Raw genomic sequence first — 19,546 nt, forward strand, 5'->3', positions numbered from 1 at the left:
ATGATGGGGAAGTGAATCACACAGTTATGACCTTTTCCAGTCCATGCTGGGAAGCTTTCAGCTGTGCAGAGGGTAGCAGTATGGTGGCAGAGAAAGCATCAGCTGGAGGCTCACAAACTAAGGAGTGAATTCAGGCTCAGCCACTTACTAGCTGGGAGTTATTAAACTATCCTGAATCTCAGTTTCCTCGTCTGTAAAATGGGATTGTAATCATATACACTTTCTAGGTAGAAATACTACATAGAAAGCTGTGATGTTGAGGATGGTACTATGTATCATTATACATTTCTCTATAAAAGAAAACATGCCAGAGAGGAAATTCTTATAACAAATATTTAAAACTGAATCGGGAAAAAAAAAGGCAAGTCCTAATTTAGAAACTGATCTTATTCCAGGAGTTTAAGTCAGTTTGGCATTTCCTACATGATTTTTCATAGACATGGTGTCACAATTTAATTTAAACCCTAACTAACATGCTGCATCTTTTTAACCAAAGTAATAGGAGACAATGTTTCTGTGACACTATTCATTAAACCAGAAACCCAGTAGTGAAGACAAAAGGTTTTTTATGTAGAATGCTGGTACTTGAGGAAAAGCCTGTTTCATTAGGAGGGGTTGAGAAAGTAGAAGGTTCCTTTGTGGAGATTGTAAAAGGGATCTCTTGGTACTTTCAAGGGCTTCAGATGTTGATGGCACTGGTTCTTCATGATGTCTCACTTTATTATGCCACACACTACTTTGGCAGTCATCAGGCAAGCTTAGGCTACATTTTTAGTTCCCATATGGAAGAAAATAAGAGAGAGAACAGGAGTTTTATGAGACAACTGAGCAAAGTTGGAACAAAGGGAGAGAAAAGAGAATGCAAGCTGGGGGTGGAGGGTGGCCGAGGGAGACTGCCAAGTGCGCTGTCCCCACAAGGCAGAGGGAGGGCGGGAGGTGCCACCAGAGCCCTGCATCAGAGGTCAGAGTCTGCCAGGAGTTGCTGCCTGCCAGGGCAGAGGCATGTGTGGGAATACTTGTGTGAGGGTCCTAAAACCCTGTGCATGAGACTTTGGACTCAGGGACAGTTCCCTCTTCCAAAAAGAGGGAGCATCAACCCTGCTTTACAGACTAGCTGTGATAATCGAAGAATGGTCCTCCAGGAAGCCTGAAAGAGAAGAGGTTGAGCCTGAATATTGGGAGCTTTTCTTCTCTGAATACTGAAGTTTCTAAATATTGCTGGAAGCTGGGAGAAAGACTGGGATTTAAAAGTGAGAATCTTTTGCCTCAAAATATATCATAAAACAAAAGATAACTTTGAACTTGCCAACTTGATCCAGTTGATGACTGTTAAGATATTTTAAACTTTCTTCCTAAGCAACATAGAGGAAAGATGGGCAAATAGTAGACAGATGTCCTCTTCTCTATTGGGGCCTTAGAAGAAATAAACCACTGAAACGTAAGGCTCCCTTCTCAACTGCTGAGGTAAATCCTTGAGGGAGAGAAGTCAGAGAGGCAGGTTTTGCTTTCATGGGCAGGAGCTAGTGAGAGTATTCTTAGGTGTGAGTCTCCATGACACCTGCCAGAATGGCTGAAAGTAGTGTGGATTCCACTGAAGTGTTGCTGAGGATGTGGAGAATACTTTCTTTGTGGGAATGGAGCAACCACTTTGGGAAAAGTCCTGGAAGTTTCTTACACAACCAAATTTGCACTGAAAATCCAACAGTTCTATGTTTAGGCATTTACCCATACATTAAAAAAGAAGGAGAAGGAGAGGGAGAGGGAGGGGGAGGGGGAGGGGGAGGGGGAGAAGAAAAGACCTGGACAAGAATGTTTAGAGCAGATTCATTCATAATGATGAAAACTGCAAAGAGCCCTCATGTCCACATGAATGAATAAACAAGTTAAGATATATTTATATAGTGGAATACTATTCAACAACTAAAGAAGAATGAAATTAACATGGGATCTCCAAAACATACTGGATACCTACTACATGACTCCATTTATGGGGAGTTCTAAAGTAGGCAAAACTAGGGGCACCTGGGTGGCTCAGTCAGTTAAGTGTCTGACTTCAGCTCAAGTCATGATCTCATGGTTCATGGGTTCGAGCCCCGCACTGGGCTCTGTGCTGACAGCTCAGAGCCTGGAGCCCGCTTCGGATTCTGTGTCTCCCTCTCTCTCTGCCCCTCCCCCACTCATGCTCTGTCTCTCTCTCTGTCAAAAATAAACATTAAAAGATTTTTTAAAAATTAAATAGGCAAAACTCATCTATAGTGAAAACAAAAAGCAGAAGAGTGGTTGCCTGTCAAGATGAACTGGGCAGGGACATGAAAGAATATTCCATGGTGATGGACATATTCTATATTTTGATGGGAGTATGGGTTAAATGGGTGTTTGCATTGGTCAGAATTTACTGGACGGTACTAAGCTTTGTTCATTTTACTGTGTGTAAATTGTACCCTAAAATAGAAAAAACAAAGTATTGAACTCTGGTTAGTTAAATGCATGCTGAAATGTTTAGGTACAGGTGAAGAGCAAGGATGAATATGGCTAAGATGGATTGATGGGTAGATAAATGCAGATATGTGAGAAAGAAAATTGTCTGAGTTTGGGCTACTACAACAAAAATACCGTAGACCAAGTGACTTCACAGAAATGTATTTTTCACAGTTCTGGAGGCTGAAAAGTTCAAGATCAAAGTCCATCTGGTTCGGTTCCTGGTGAGAACCCCTCTGCCTACTTTGCAGACAGACACCTTCTTGCTGTATCCTCACATGGCAGAGAAAGAAATCATCTCTCTCATGTCTTTTCTTATAAGGGTACTATTCTCATTCATGAGGGATCCACCTTCATGACCTAATTACCTCCAAAGGTCACACATCCAAATACCATCACATTGGGGATTAAGGCTTCAGCATATGAATTTTGAGAGAATACACACATTCAGTCCATAACACAAATAAAGCAAAATATAACAAATGAAGATCCTGGGCATAATGTGTATGGGTGTCCACTGCACAAATATTTCAAATTTTCAGTGTATTTGAATATTCTACAATATTGGGCAGAAAGCCTAGTCTGGTCTGTAATAGTTCAGCTGGGTCAGGTGGGTCAAAATAAAATGTGAGCCTCAGCTTCTGTGTTTAGAATTACATTGTTTTTGGTTATGTTGATATCTCAAGGTCCAACCTTGTTCCCCTGACTCAACCTTGGACAGGATAGAGTACCAAGCACCTACACCTGAGGGCATCTTCTGTAACACCCTCCATAAACCACATCCATCCCAAGAGAAAGTATGTGGCTAAGGCACTGCTTGATTTCCAACGTTAACCTTTTCTCTGTTCATCCAATGGGTAGATGGATGGGTGGACAGGTAGAGCTAACTAGCTAGCTAGCTAGGTTTGTATATCTATATTTACATCTATCTATATATCTTTTTCTATCTTTCTGGAAAATGCCCATGTTATAAATTGCTGTGTTTTTTTCCAAATAATAGGTGGTCTAGGGATGATAAAATGGGCTATTTGAAAATCACTGAAACTATCCCATAGACCTCTTCAGAAACAACATATTAATGAAGTAAGAACATGAACTAATCTTAACAGTGTGGCAAGAATCATGCCAGGCATTTTCAAGGCAATACTTCATTTAGGATGTGTGGCCAGTGTTCAAAAATATTGTCATTATTGCTGTTAAGGTAGTATAGGCTAGTCTGCAACCTGATGGTAAGGAATAGTCTCTACATCTGTGCATGGAGAATGGTCCAGGTGAAAAAAAGCAGTTTATAGCATCTGGTGGACATAAGAAATCCTAATATGCATTTACAAATGATTTTGAAAAAGTTCCCATGGAGAATTAGAAACATTTGATTATCCTTCAAATTTGGCTTCATGGGAAAGCAATTCACTAACAATTTAGCAGCTCTGTTCTGCCTGCCACCTAATTACTGCATGGCCTCAACATTTGACTTAACCTCTCTGAATTTCATTTCCTTCCCTATTAAATGAGGTTAACAAGCTGATGTTACTCATACAAGTGCTATGTTAAAAAATATATTAGCTATTCTGTTGTCAGGTTCTCTTTCTCCAACTTTATTTTCACTTTGTCTCCTTCTACAGTGCATTACTGCATTGTGTATATGTGTGTATATAGACACACATATAATGGTTCTTGTCAAAAACTATCATTAAGATGTCCCCTCCAGTTAAAAACAACAAGTTCCCAGCCTCTCAGCATGTGCATGATTAGCCACATGTGATAATTACATCCCAAATGATAATACTTACAGCAGCAGCATATTAACCTTGTTAGGCACTCACAATAGCAGAGACTAGAGCAAAGAAAAACAAAAAAACATAGCAAGCCGCCTCATGTCGAGTGTGAAGAACACGTGGGATACGGGGGTGGGAGGGGGTAAGCTATACAAATGGAGTACAAGGGAAAAAGGACTAAATGAAAATAAACAGATATGGAGCATACCACCTTCTTTTAAAGTTCTGGTGCCAGTTTCAGCTAAATATAGTGTCTATTAGTAACCACTATATGCTCAGAATTATGGCCAATTCAAATGAAGATTTATATGTGGCCCTAACTTAGTGCATAGGTGATATTCCTTTACTTAATTCCCACGATAATATTTTTAAATTTTTAATGTTTCTTTTTGAGAGAGAGAGAGCGAGAAAGAGCGAGCAAGCAGGAGTGGAGGAGGGGCAGAGAGCGAGGGAGACACATAATGTGGAGCAGCCTCCAGGCTCTGAGCTGCCAGTAAAGAGCCGGATGAGAGGCTGGAACTCATGAACTGCGAGATCATGACCTGAGCCGAAGTTGGGTATTTAACCGACTGAGCCACCCAGGCGCCCCTTTTAAAAAAAAATAATAAATTAATGTTTATTTATTTTTGAGAGAGAGTTTTTACATTTTTTAAAATGTTTGTTTATTTTTGAGAGAGAGAATTCCCACAATAATACTAAAGTTAGTCAGAAAATCTAGATAGAAAAGCAACAAGGGGGAAATATGGTTACCATGGTATATGAATTATATCTCAATCAAACTGGGTTTTTTGTTTACTCGTTTGTTTTTCATTGCTTGGTTTTTTTTAACCAAGTTACCTGCAGAAGAATGGCAGTAAGACTGAGGAAAGACTTCTCAACAGCAATGACAGAAGCCAGAGGACAAGGGGACATTATTACCAAAGTCTCAAGAGAAAAACATTCTCAACTTAGTGTTCTGTTTGAGTGAAGGAAAAATAAAGATGTTTTCCACAAAGTTTGAAAGAGTTTGTCACTGAAATAACCACTAACTGATATATTTCAGGAAGAAAGATTGAACTTAGAAGGAAATAGTGAACTTTAGGAAAGAATAATGAATAAAAATTGGTGAACATATAGGTAAATATCAGCATGTATAAACTGCAAAAAATAAAACAACAGGAAAATTACTAATATATTTGGAGTATAACAGCAAATGGAAATAAAAATCTAGGTAGAAATAACATGAAGGTTGAGAAGGGGAAGCAAAAATCAAAGAATTCTAAGATCCTTATATTGCTTAGAGAAGGGTGAAAAAAATTGATTAATTTTAGATATTAAATCAAGGTACATGTTGAAATTTTAATCTAACTTTCAAATCAATAGAGGGAGTAAATTAGAATAAAGATAATTCAGTGGTTCCAATAGAAACCAGAAAAGAATATTTAAAGGCATAGAAAGTGTATGGGGCGCCTGGGTGGCGCAGTCGGTTAAGCGTCCGACTTCAGCCAGGTCACGATCTCGCGGTCCGTGAGTTCGAGCCCCGCGTCAGGCTCTGGGCTGATGGCTCAGAGCCTGGAGCCTGCTTCCGATTCTGTGTCTCCCTCTCTCTCTGCCCCTCCCCCGTTCATGCTCTGTCTCTCTCTGTCCCAAAAATAAATAAACGTTGAAAAAAAAAATTTAAAAAAAAAAAAAAGGCATAGAAAGTGTAGAATAAAAAGCACAAACCAAAACTATAAAAATAAATCAAAAGATATGTGATATAATCAATGTAAAAGGACTACAATTGCTGTGTAAAAGACAGATATAACACTGGATTGTTTCTCTTGCTCCCAATCTCTCCCTGTTTCCCCTCTGCACATCTTGCCACTCACACTGTAGTTTATGTTGGGCCCACCTAGCCTCATAATGTATAAGGAAAAAAAAATACTAATTACTAACACACTGAACTTGGCTCAAGAATACAAGAAGGATTTAACATTACGAAAATATGCTTGTGTAGTTCACCATATTAACTGATTTATGAAAAACCATTAGGATTATCTCAAGAGGTACAAAAGAAGCTTTTGATAAAATGCACTATCTATTATTGATAAAATTTCCTGAGGGGGCTCCCTTCAGGAAATCTAGAAGTATAGACATCACAGGAAAAATGCTGAAATGGTCTGAGCTGTGTGTGCAAGAAAGGAGTGATTCTCATAAGGATGGTTGAACACATGCGCAAAACCCCTACTTTGCCATCTGCTAATGCCTAGACACATGCCTCTGGAGACATGTGGCTCCCTTTTTCTTCTACCTTCCAGTCTCAGACAAGTAGCTTTCATTTGTGGGATCTTACTGGAAAAAGATTTAGGGAAGTGCAGTTTTAAGTTTTACGCCCCTTTGGTACAGGAAAGTGCTTAGAATGGTGGAAACAGTGTTAAATATCAACAACTAATATGCAATACAGAAGAGAACTTGCTAAACCTTGATAGTGGGCATTTAAAGAAAATCTGCACTAAGTGTCATTCTTAATCCTGAAATCCTTTATTAAAGTCAGGAACAAAATAAGGATTTCCACTGGCATCACTTTTACTTGATATTAGACTGGAGGCTCAAGGCAATTCAGTAGAATAAGAAAAAGAAATATAAATTTAAAACATGAGAGGAAGAAACAAAGCTGCCATTATTTGTAAAAGTATGATTGTCTACATTAGAAAAATCTACAAACTTAATAAGTTTTTCATACAAAACCAATTATTTTCTAATACATCAAGAGCAGTTAGAAAGTAGAGTTTTAAAACACTGCTACCTATGACAGTAAGAAAATATCTAAGGTACCAAAGGATAACATTAACAAAAGACAAGTAAGAAAATAATGGAAAAAAAATACAAAACTTTTTGAAAGACACAAGAGAATACTAAATCAATAGGTAAACTATGTTCATTGGTAAGAATGTTCTATACTGTGAAGACAACTTTTCCCAAGTTTCTATCGAGTACAATCTCGATCAAAATCCCCGGGGGGTGGGTGGTTTTTGTTTGTTTGTTTGTTTTTGGTATATTTTGCTTTATGTCTTTTAATAGAACTTTACAAGCTGATTATATGTTCATGTGCATAAGTCAGCTAAACCAAGCAAGAGCTTAAAATAATGAAAAATTTAAAAAAGACAACAGAAGGATTCTCCCTAGCAGACAGCTAGGCATATTATAAAATGATGATAATAACTATTATCAGGTGAGCCACTCAGGCTTGGAAATTTGATATCTGACATTGTATTACAAATCAGTTGGGAGATGATGGGCTATTTAATGAATAATGCTTCCAGTATGGAAAAAAAAATAGATCCCTACCTCACACCACACGCAAAGATCAATTTCTGGTAGATTAAAGATTAAATATGAAAAATAAATTCTTGTGACTCATAGAAGAAAATATATGAGACTATTGAGTTTGGGTAGGATTTCTTAAATAATTCTGTTAATGAATAAACTAAAAAGGAAAACATTTATAAACATGACTCCACAGAAATTTAAAGCAGTTACTCTACAAAAGTCACTATAAAATAAAAAGGTAAGCTACATGCAGAGAAAAGATACTAGCAATAAATATAAAAAAGATATTTATCTAGAATTTATAAAGAACCAGCAATCCACTCCTACATATATACTGGAAAAATTCTCAAATTTTGGTAGTGTAAAATATAGAAAAATATTCACTGAAATATTTTCAATTCTTGGTTATTACACACAAATATCCATTAATTAGGAGAATGGACAAGTGAGTTGTAGTTTAAACATTATATATGTTAAAATAAATGAGTCACAAGTATATATATCAATACAGATAATATAAAAAACTTAATGCTGAATGAAAAAAGGCATGTTTTCAGGAATAAATACAGTAAAATGCTAAGTACTTTAAATGTGCAAAATACTATTAAGTATATTTTGTGTATATTTATTTATGTCTATTATATGGTGAAAATCTAAAAATATACATGAAAATGATGAACTCCAAATACAGACTAGTAATTACTATTAGTGAGAGAAGCAATCAAATAGGATCAAGGAGGAATACTCAAGGATCTTCAATTATAATATTTTATTTCCTAAAAATCCAACAAAAAGCAAAAGGTCAGTGGTAACTATAACAAATGCTAAATACCACACATCTGTGTGATGGGTATTTGGGTATATGTAATATTGTTCTCTATTCTTTTCTGTATGTTTAAAATATCTTGTAACTATGATAAATTAAAAGAGAAGGGGAGGACCACTTTCTCACACCATTTACAAAAATAAACTCAAAATGGATAAAGGACCTAAATGTGAGACAGGAAACCATCAAAACCTTAGAGGAGAAAGCAGGAAAAGACCTCTCTGACCTCAGCCGTAGCAATCTCTTACTCGACACATCCCCAAAGGCAAGGGAATTAAAAGCAAAAGTGAATTACTGGGACCTTATGAAGATAAAAAGCTTCTGCACAACAAAGGAAACAACCAACAAAACTAAAAGGCAACCAACGGAATGGGAAAAGATATTTGCAAATGACATATCGGACAAAGGGCTAGTATCTAAAATCTATAAAGAGCTCACCAAACTCCACACCCGAAAAACAAATAACCCAGTGAAGAAATGGGCAGAAAACATGAATAGACACTTCTCTAAAGAAGACATCCAGATGGCCAACAGGCACATGAAAAGATGTTCAGCGTCGCTCCTTATCAGGGAAATACAAATCAAAACCACACTCAGGTATCACCTCACGCCAGTCAGAGTGGCCAAAATGAACAAATCAGGAGACTATAGATGCTGGAGAGGATGTGGAGAAACGGGAACCCTCTTGCACTGTTGGTGGGAATGCAAATTGGTGCAGCCGCTCTGGAAAGCAGTGTGGAGGTTCCTCAGAAAATTAAAAATAGACCTACCCTATGACCCAGCAATAGCACTGCTAGGAATTTATCCAAGGGATACAGGAGTACTGATGCATAGGGGCACTTGTACCCCAATGTTCATAGCAGCACTCTCAACAATAGCCAAATTATGGAAAGAGCCTAAATGTCCATCAACTGATGAATGGATAAAGAAATTGTGGTATATATACACAATGGAATACTATGTGGCAATGAGAAAAAATGAAATATGGCCTTTTGTAGCAACGTGGATGGAACTGGAGAGTGTAATGCTAAGTGAAATAAGCCATACAGAGAAAGACAGATACCATATGGTTTCACTCTTATGTGGATCCTGAGAAACTTAACAGGAACCCATGGGGGAGGGGAAGGAAAAAAAAAAAAAAAAGAGGTTAGAGTGGGAGAGAGCCAAAGCATAAGAGATTGTTAAAAACTGAGAACAAACTGAGGGTTGATGGGGGGTGGGAGGGAGGGGAGGGTGGGTGATGGGTATTGAGGAGGGCACCTTTTGGGATGAGCACTGGGTGTTGTATGGAAACCAATTTGTCAATAAATTTCATATATATAAAAAAAAAATAAAAGAGAAGGGGAGGTTAAATGACTGAACTCCTTTCCCTTGTCTGGTCAATCACGGTACCCCACCCCTGCCCCAAGGCAGAGTCTATGGTACTGCAAATAGGCAGTGTTTCCTATGAGCTCTATAAGTAACCAATAGGGTATTGTGCTGTTTCTTTGGAAAAATGACTTCTGAGTTTTAAAATGACACAGTTTTGTGCCATGATAAATTGAGGATTATGTACTATTATAATTTTTTTGGTATGCATGGCATCTTCCTGTATGGAGAAGGAAACAACTGGTAAAAGAGACAACTGGTAAAAGAGACAACTGGAAACAACTGGTAAAAGAGACAACTGGTAAAAGAGACAACTTGTAAAAGAGACAACTGGAAACAACTGGTAAAAGAGACAACTGGTAAAGCAGTGACACAGCTGAGTCAGAAGAGCAGCATCCAGTTCTATCAAGGAGTCATGACCCATTGAAACTTTCAAAAAAATTTCTTTTTAATGTTTATTTTTGACAGAGAGAGAGCGCGCGCGCGCGCGCACAAGTGGGGGAGGGGCAGAGACAGAGGGAGACACAGAATCTGAAACAGGCTCCAGGCTCTGAGCTGTCAGCACAGAGCCTGACGTGGGGCTCGAAGTCACAGACAGCGAGATCATGACCTGAGTCGAAGTCAGGGGCTCAACCGACTGAGCTACCTAGGTGCCCCAACCCATTCAAACTTTTGATGATGTTTTTGAGTTATTAGTGCCACTGTGGGGCATTCTGAATACTCATCCATCAGAAGATAAAATATTGCTTGGTGGTGTTTTGTAGCAAGTATTATCAATTCCAAAGAATTAAAACAATTCAGTTAAGTTGTATATTTACTTGACCCTTTCTTTGTTAATTCTGGCTGGTGCTCATTGGAATAAGTCATCGAACCCCAAAAACCCCAGCACTGTTTCTCACAGGTAGAATTTCCTGGGCACAGCCTTTGCTCTGGACAATTAAAAATAAACACATCTTTGGGGCGCCTGGGTGGCGCAGTCGGTTAAGCGTCCGACTTCAGCCAGGTCACGATCTCGCGGTCCGTGAGTTCGAGCCCCGCGTCAGGCTCTGGGCTGATGGCTCAGAGCCTGGAGCCTGCTTCCAATTCTGTGTCTCCCTCTCTCTCTGCCCCTTCCCTGTTCATGCTTTGTCTCTCTCTGTCTCAAAAATAAATAAACGTTAAAAAAAAAAATTAAAAAAAAAAATAAACACATCATTAAAGCTGAGGAGAGGTTCCCTGGAGCTGGAATAATCAGCAATGTTTCTCTTCTTTTGGTTAGGTGTCCTCAGACTGGATTGTTCATAAAATAATTATTGCCCTTTTTTGTCATACACATTCAATTCAGCTTCGGTGATGGTGGTTTAGGAGTAAATGGCCTTTCTTGTAATTAGAAAGGGATCTTGTGACGGGATAAAGATTGAAATTGCACTTTGTGAAATGAGCAAGTCTTTGTTTGCAAGGTGATCTCAATTCCCACTGCCATAACTGACAGCAGAATTGCCAGAGCAGTTCGGTGACTGGGTTGAACTTTTCCTGTAGGAATCATGTAGCTGTACAGCTGCGGAAACACAAATTCACTCCTCCATTGTTGGTTTTCTGACAGCTTTCTCTGTAGAGCAGTTTGAAGAGTGGAGAGCCCTGTTTCTGAGACAGAGAAGTGTTTTCACACCTGAAGTGTAATTTCACACCTTGTGTTTCTCAGCAGATAAGTGAATAAAATAACACATCAAACCGGAATAGAAAAAGATCAACATAGAAAGAAAACTGCAGGTTGTAATTTGTTTCCGATCTTACAATGCACTTGTAAGGAACTGTAAATTACAGAGATCTGGATTTACACTTTTAAAAGTTTGACTGGTTGGTAGGTGGGAAAGTGAGCAGTAAACACTAACCAGCTTTCAGCCTTCATTGAACAGAATGTACAGAATGATAGAATTGGGGAAACGCCCTAACGTTTTGTTTTGTTTTGTTTTCTAAAGAATAGGACACACAGAAGTTAGTGGCAAAAATCGTAGTTAAGGGGTGCCTGGGTGGCTCAGTTGGTTGGACCTCTGACTTCCGTTTGGGTCATGATTTCGTGGTTTACAGGTTCGAGTCCAGCATCGGGCTCTGTGCTGACAGCTCATAGCCTGGAGCTTGCTTCGTATTCTGTGTCTCCCTCTCTCTCTGCCCCTCCCCCCTCACGCTCTGTCTCTCTCTCCTTCAATAATAAATAAAACATCAAAAAAATTTTAAAAAATTATAGTTAAGAGAGGGTCAATAAATTGATAAATCAAGTGATTTTAATAAAATGTAATTGTAGGGATAATCTTTGTAATTATTCAGGAATTTTAGCAGAAGGAGAGACTATGTTAGTAAAATTTGGCTATTTCCTTTCCTTTATATAAGTTACTAAACATATGAGGCTAGTCACCATTTTATAGCATTCTAGTACAAGGGGGTATAAAACAAGGGGTTTATCTTCATTTTTCAAGTTTGAAAACCAAGACCAAAAGAAAAAAGAAAGTCAAGCCTCCTGGATAGTCATGTACATTCATTTCAAAATATTTAATATTTATTGAATGTCTACCATGTGTTAGACACTAGGCCAGGAACCAGGGGTACAGTCATAAACAAGGCAATTCCTCTCTCACACTGATAGCCTTGCAGATGAGTAAGCAAGCAATGACAATGCTGGGTGCTAAGTCATGAGATAACCTGAAGCTAGATTTTGATGGACCACACAGAAGGGTTATCCGGGCAGGGCAGGGGCTTGTGGTCAGCAAAAATTCCTGGAGACAGCCACGTCCAAACAAAACTAATGAATAGAAATCGTGGGAAGATAAATATCACATGTGGTATCAGAGCATGTAGAGTTTGTGCAGAAGTTGAAAGGGAGAGAGCAGGGTGGGTTGGAGGGGTGAAGGTACTTCAGTGTAGTGGGAATGCAGCATATAAAGGCAACAGTGGTGCATAGTAAAACTGGAAGGTAAGAGGGTCAGAGTGTGTGATTTATACCAAGACATTTAGTTTTGATCCTGTGACTAGTGGGAAGTATTAAAGCCTTAGTCTTTGTCTATTAGTGAGTGACATGAACAGATTTGCATTTTACAGAGCTCCTTCTGGCTGTGGGATTGGGCAGCCCAGGGATGGGAGATGAATGAAGAGACCTGCTGTATTGCAGGTTCTGATAGAGGCTGGTGACCCAAGCTTGCAGTGCATGCAGAGTTCAGTGGCTTCGGGAATGGAAAGCAGTGGGCAGAGTTGGGAGCTATTTAGGACATAGAATCAACAGAACTTGGTGATTGCTTGGCTAGACTAGGGGCGAGGAGCCAGTCTTGCCAAAAATGTAGTCCAGTAGTATTCCATTGTGTTTATAAACCACATGTGGTTTATATGAGAAAGAATGAGATCCTGCCGTTTGAAGCAATATGGATAGAACTGGAGGGTATTATGCTAAGTGAAATAAGTCAGTCAGAGAAAGACAGATACTATATGTTTTCACTCATATGTGGATCTTGAGAAACTTAACAGAAGACCATAGGGGAGGGGAGGGGGAAAAATTTACAGACAGGGAGGGAGGCAAACTGTAAGAGACTCTTAAATACAGACAACAAACTGAGGGTTGATGGGGGTGGGAGAGAGGGGAAAATGGGTGATGGGCATTCAGGAGGGCACTTGTTGGGATGAGCACTAGGTGTTGTATGGAAAGCCAGTTTCACAATAAATAAATAATAAACAAACAAATAAATAAAAATGTAGTCCTGACTCCTGGTTTGGGTAATTTAGTGGATGATGCTACTGTTCACAGAGATGGGGAATACTGGAGCAGCAAGTTTTTAAAAGCTGGGGACACAATGAGTGAGAGGTGTGTGGAATGTCCACAGGAAGAAATGTGGTATTGAGCTGGATCTTGAGCTTGGGAGAGAAGTCTAGGCTAGAGATACAGATTTGGTACTTGTCATTGAGTGGATAAGATGGTCCAAAGAATATAGAGAGAGTGAGAAGAGAAGGCAGTCTGTGATCTTGGCATAAAACAGTATTTTGACTATTAAAAGAAAACACTCCTGGAACAAAATGTATATATTTATCTTGTTACATAAACAAAACGTGGATGAAGAACCATGCATGTCCACAGACACCATTGCACATATACTTAGGCATGTATACACCTACGTAAATGTAGAGCTTCTGATGAACATCAGCAAGGTGCCTGTCGTGGGCTGCATGAAACATTCAACGTTGAAGCTAATAATCCCTTTCCTTAATAATTCATGGAAAATATGTTAGCCCTGCAGCAAACACCAGGCCCAAGGATGCTGATCAATGTGTTAAAAAGGAAAAACTTGGAGCCCATGTAAGTATTACAACACAACTAGCAGAACAGAAAGTCCTGATGTTTTCTTATTTGTTTTGTTTTTTTTTCTTAGATACATACGGGAAGCTCTTTCTTCTCAATTCTGTGGGTCAAGAGATGTCCCGCTGTAAGACATCCATTCGACGTGGTCAGCCCAATCCTGTCTATAAGGAGACCTTTGTTTTCCAGGTGGCCCTCTTTCAGCTCTCTGATGTCACGTTGATGATTTCCATTTATAACAGGCGCACTATGAAGCGTAAAGAGATGATCGGTTGGATTGCTCTGGGCCAAAATAGTAGTGGAGAAGAGGAACAAGACCATTGGGAGGAAATGAAGGAAACAAAAGGTCAGCAGATCTGCAGATGGCACACCTTGCTCGAATCCTAGTTCTGCCAACAGGCATTTGTGTGCTACGTATGGCCCGGTGACCCGCATTTTAGCCACTCATACCAACTCCGCATATGCTGGTGGGCTTTTTAAAGACAGGCTTACAAATAGGGATTAGGGTCTTCTAACCTCTGGGACATTCTGGGCAGGGTCTTTGGGTCTCTCGAAGGTTTGATTTGAATTTAAATATTGTAATTAAAAAAAAAAAAACACATACACATGGTCAAGTGTACTTGATGGAAAATTAACCATAGTTGAGAACAGTGATGAGTCAATTTGTGTTCATAGGTTAGTGTATCTGGGTTCAGCCTATGGAATAAAGCTTTTCTTGCTGTCTCTGTTTGCTTGAAGAATAACCTGAGATTTCAGGGGAGCTGTTAAATCTTACTATTTGTACCCAGGTATGTGTATGAACCAGAATTTTGTTAATATGGTGCCAAAACCCCCCAAATACAGAAACGAATCAGATGCTGAGGCTCATTAAAGAATGTAACTGTCATCTATCATTCCCTATTTCACATTTTTGTCTTTATGAAAACACCCCTCATTTATTTACCTAATAAATAAGTGTTATAAACGTGTAATTATACAACACATTTGTATTCATTATATATATACCTTTCTTTATCTCACTTATACATTGTGGTTTCCTGTGAGATTTTGTTAAATGAATCATTTTGAAGGTTAAAAAAAGAGTTTAAAAACACTGTTGAAAGACAACTTGTCTCCTTTTCATTTGTAAGATTTCCAACTTGTAATTTTCAAGGGTTTTCTGCCATTTTTCTTACCTAATATATTCTTAACAGAATGAGAAGAAAACCAAAAATACCTATTGAAGTCATGGATTTGCTGATTTTCTGAATCAGGCGTTTTCCTTTAGATTACACTTTTTCTATATTCATTGGAATATACCCATACATATATTTTGAACATACACCTGCATGTAAACCATATTCTTTTTCATGCACTATTTTCCATGATTAGAGCATAGTAAGTGGTACACAGTGGGTCTTTAATAAATGTTGATTTGATTGACTCTTAGAAATGAACATGTTATGACACCTGTGAATGAAGAAATATTTGCAGCTTGTATGAAATGACACTGAGTTCTTTTTCTGAGCATTTGAAGTGCCTATAATTGTCATTTCTCACGGCATTTGCGGTAGCATATATTAGTCACTCCTTGCATTCCGGGCATGTGCCATTCGGAACGCTGATCTTGTGTGGTTATGAGCATGAAATTTTATTTCCCACTTTGACATATTTGTGCAGTGCATGTTTCTTTTTCTTTTGCTTATGTCTGCATCCTTAACTTCAGTTACCTTAAATTGTCAGTAATAAAGAAAGGGAAGGAATGTGTGTCCGTGTAGAGCCGGTGCCTGTCGCACGGCTCTTCTGAGCAATTGCTCAGTTGATTATTTTTAGCTTTTATGTTTCATTGTTGACTTTTTGCTGTCTGTGGGGAGAGTGATAGCTAGTGATGGATGTATACAGTGAAAAACACAGAACTCCTCCTCAGCTCTACATTTTGACAGATTGTAAACGTAGGCTGTAACACTTGAAGAACATATTTATCCCTCGCAGTGCAGTGTGGAATGGTTATCCTGACAAGAACAGACTAGGGCACTGGCTAATTCTACTGTGATTTCACATACCAACTTGTGAAAGAAGTGATTTCCTATGGAAGAATAAGAATTAGCAAAATAAATTAATACCTTAATTTCTTTTTAGGTCACGGGAGTTCCATCCACAATACTGCTTCGTTATTGGGAATAAGTAATAAAACCATGCTCCTTTGGGTTTTTACCCTACCTTTCTTTGGAAGACCTCAAAGTGCTTTTCCAACATTATATCCATTAACTGCTGAGTGGTCTTTGCAGTGTGGCTGTGTCATCGAGTAGAACTGAGTGCAATTGATTAAGTAGCGGCACAAAGAATTGGCTTTTCACAACCCTTACTCTCTTCATGCGCTTGTGTTTAAAAGGGAAGTAAAGCAGCCTTGTTATGCTTTCCTTTATGCAGAAACATAAAAGCAGCATTCACTTTAAAATTTACATTTGAAAAAAACCTGCATATATTGTACTGACAGTCCTGGATCCCCCCCACCCACCCCACCCCCGCCTCATATTTTCCTGTTCTGTGTTTTGCTGCGTCCCTTGTTTTATGGTGCCCAATAATCACCTAGACTTCATTTTCTGCCTTGACCCACCCACTTTTAGGGCTTTCTGCTGGTGTAGTGAAGATATCCTTGTGTGTTTGATCTTTTTTCCAATAGTCTGTTTATGAGACAGTTACAGGAATGTGCAGCATTTTAAGGGATGAGATGCCTGAAAAGCATTTTTAATTTTTTGTAATTTTACTATGTGGGTGCTATTCACCATGTAGGATGCGTGTACATCTTGAATATACAGCAATCTGAGGCTGATTGTGTAAATATGAAATGCTAATGACAAGATACATTAAAATATGAGGCTGAAATTTTTTTTACATTGATTCGAAATTCTGGTGTAGCAAGATCTTTTGATTTTGTACGTTTTCTCTCCCTTACTTGCTTGGCAAAGTCTAGACACAATGCACTTAACATGTTTTTCTTTTCACTAGAGCTCTTACATCTACCTTCGCTTTTTAAGAGTTATAAAAGGTAATTAGTTGGTTCAGCAGTGAAAAGGCTGCTTTTGCCTGTTTTATCTAGCTAACAGTTAATATCCCATAGAGACATTTGAGAGTGAGGAAGCACCAGTGTTTGTTGCGTGAGTAGTTCCTTCCATGATTTTTCCTAAAGACAGTGCTTTTTAAATAACAGGGTAGAGGGTAAATGATGCTCTAGGTTTATGGTAATCTGCTTTCTAGCCTGTCTTCTTTCAGGGCATTGACTTACACTGGATCCAGAAGTGCTGGTGTCACCAATCACGGTGGTAACTCTTGTGCCCCCTGCTCCCCTCTGACTATTGTTGAGTTTGTAAATGGGCCATTCACCAGGCAGGGAGGCATCTGCTCTGGCTTCCCTCTCCTTCACTGGCTCCCTGTGTGATGCAAGTTGTTTGGGACCATTTTGGCTGATGTAGTGTAGCTGTGGAGGGAGGTCTTGCCTTCCTTAATGGAAGAACTTGTACTGCCATTGGATGTATTCTGCTTGGCATCTGCCTGCACAAAGTTGGAGAAAGAGTCCGTGCCATGATGGCAAGGGGGAGAAGAGAGCAAGCTCCCGCGTCGTTGTTCACGTTAGGCACCGTGTCCTCTGTTCCTTCTTCAATGACAGTAACTGATTGACTTCAGCACTGATGCTCTCCATAGTGTGAGGTGCCTCAGCGAGCCCGAAATGGCCTCTGTCTTTGCAGGGTGGGGGCTTGCGCGGTATTGTGCAAACTGTTGGCACTTCTCAGGCAGTCACTGTACTTTACGTCCTGCTTGTCCTAGATGGTCTTATCTGAGAACCAAAGTTCTTTTCTTTGCAAGTAAAGCATCATTTAAGTTGCAGCCACCATCAGGTTAAGAGAGAGTGCTTCTCTGATGGCCACAAATTTTATGAAACTGATGGTTCAGTGTGGACATTGAACTGTGAGTTGCCCCAAGGCCTGGCTCTCCTCTTGCAGCAGAGAACTTAGTACAGTAAGATCAGAAAAGTGACAGAAAATAATTATTTGTAGATGACATAAAACCACATGGAGGAATAAGCTTTAACAATAAACAGGACTAGAAAACACATGCGGTATCTCCTCCCACTTTAAGGGAACTGTGGCCAAAGCACATTCTGTTCCATTTGATCCACAACAAAAACATGATAGATAATCCGGAAATGGCAAAAGCATTTTGTCTTGAAAAAATCATGCATTTGTTCAAAAGAAAAGCTAGGCAAAACTGTAGAAAACAAAGAAATCATATAGTTTGCGTAGGGAAGAATTAAAGAATAAATACATATGCTGGATACCTTTAGCCTCCACTGGCATATTTTCAAGAAGAGTAAAACCAACAAACCAAAAGACATTTCAGATTAACTAGCTATCATTTTTTCACAAGTTGTGGGATTCTCAAAAACACTTAAAGATGAGGGAAATGAGACTGGTCTAACATAGCTCGAGGAAGTTGGCATGGGCTGCGGTCTCAGCCTGGGTTTGAATGGAACTCCACTAGCTATGTGGCCTTTTGAAAATTAGTCAATCTGTGTCCCTGATTCTTCAACTGGAAAATGGAAAAGATATCTACCTCATGAGGTTTTTGAAAATATAGTAATGAAATAACAGCATTGAGCCTGACATATAGTAATTATTCAATATCCACCCCACCCCAAGCCATACTTAAAAAAGAATAAAGCATTTAAGATTTGTTTCTCTGTCTAGTGAAAGTAAGAGTAACCGTAGAAAAAGACTAAAAACAATTTTCAGATTCTTTAAAAAGGATAGACTCATAAAGCTGGTCTGAATTTACAAAGGAAAGTAGTCTTAGCGGGTAACCTAAAAAGAGATAAGCCTGGTATATTGAGTCTTAATAAATCCCAAATGAGATTTAATAACCAAATATTTTTGTCTTTCACCCCCTTAGTCTGGAGGGGATGCAAAACCTTGGTGCTTGTGTGCACATCTTGCTAAATTAGACACCAGGCCTCTCTTATGCCCATTTCTTTTCTACAAGACATACATCGACCATATACCCATGAAAAGAGTGACAACTTGAGTATACATTTCAACTTTGGTATGAAAAAGAAAATAAAAGAAAAAAAAATAGTGTGGCAATTTACTGACACGCATTTAAAAACAGACAATTTTTTAGCCCATGTTATACACCCTTGTAATATCTTCATAGGCAAATTTTTAAAACTGATCCAATAGGGGCGGCTGTGGGGCTCAGTCAGTTAAACGACTGACTTCTGCTCAGGTCATGACCTCACGGTTTGTGGGTTCGAGCCCCACATCAGGCTCTGTGCTGACAGCTCAGAGCCTGCAGCCTGCTTCAGATTCTGTGTCTCCCTCTCTCTCTGCCCCTCCCCAACTATTACTCTGTTTCTCTCTCTCTAAAAATAAATAAAAACATTAAAAAAATTTTTTTTAATAAAACTGATCTAATAATGCAGCTGTCAAGTCATCTGTTTGGAAAGTTCTTTCCAGGACC

General features: G+C 38.9%; 1 protein-coding gene across 1 annotated transcript in view; it reads left to right on the plus strand.

Moving 5' to 3' along the window:
- SYT16 (synaptotagmin 16) overlaps positions 1 to 19,287 on the plus strand; it is a 100,043-nt gene extending 80,756 nt beyond the window's left edge. The window contains exon 6 of the mRNA XM_032593366.1: positions 14,127 to 19,287. Within this exon, the coding sequence (XP_032449257.1) occupies positions 14,127 to 14,440 (314 nt within the window). The 3' untranslated portion in view covers positions 14,441 to 19,287. The remainder of the gene's footprint in view (positions 1 to 14,126) is intronic.
- The last annotated feature ends 259 nt before the right edge of the window (positions 19,288 to 19,546 follow it).

This window comes from Lynx canadensis, chromosome B3 (genome assembly GCF_007474595.2).
Source record: "Lynx canadensis isolate LIC74 chromosome B3, mLynCan4.pri.v2, whole genome shotgun sequence".
Classification (NCBI taxonomy): domain Eukaryota; kingdom Metazoa; phylum Chordata; class Mammalia; order Carnivora; family Felidae; genus Lynx; species Lynx canadensis.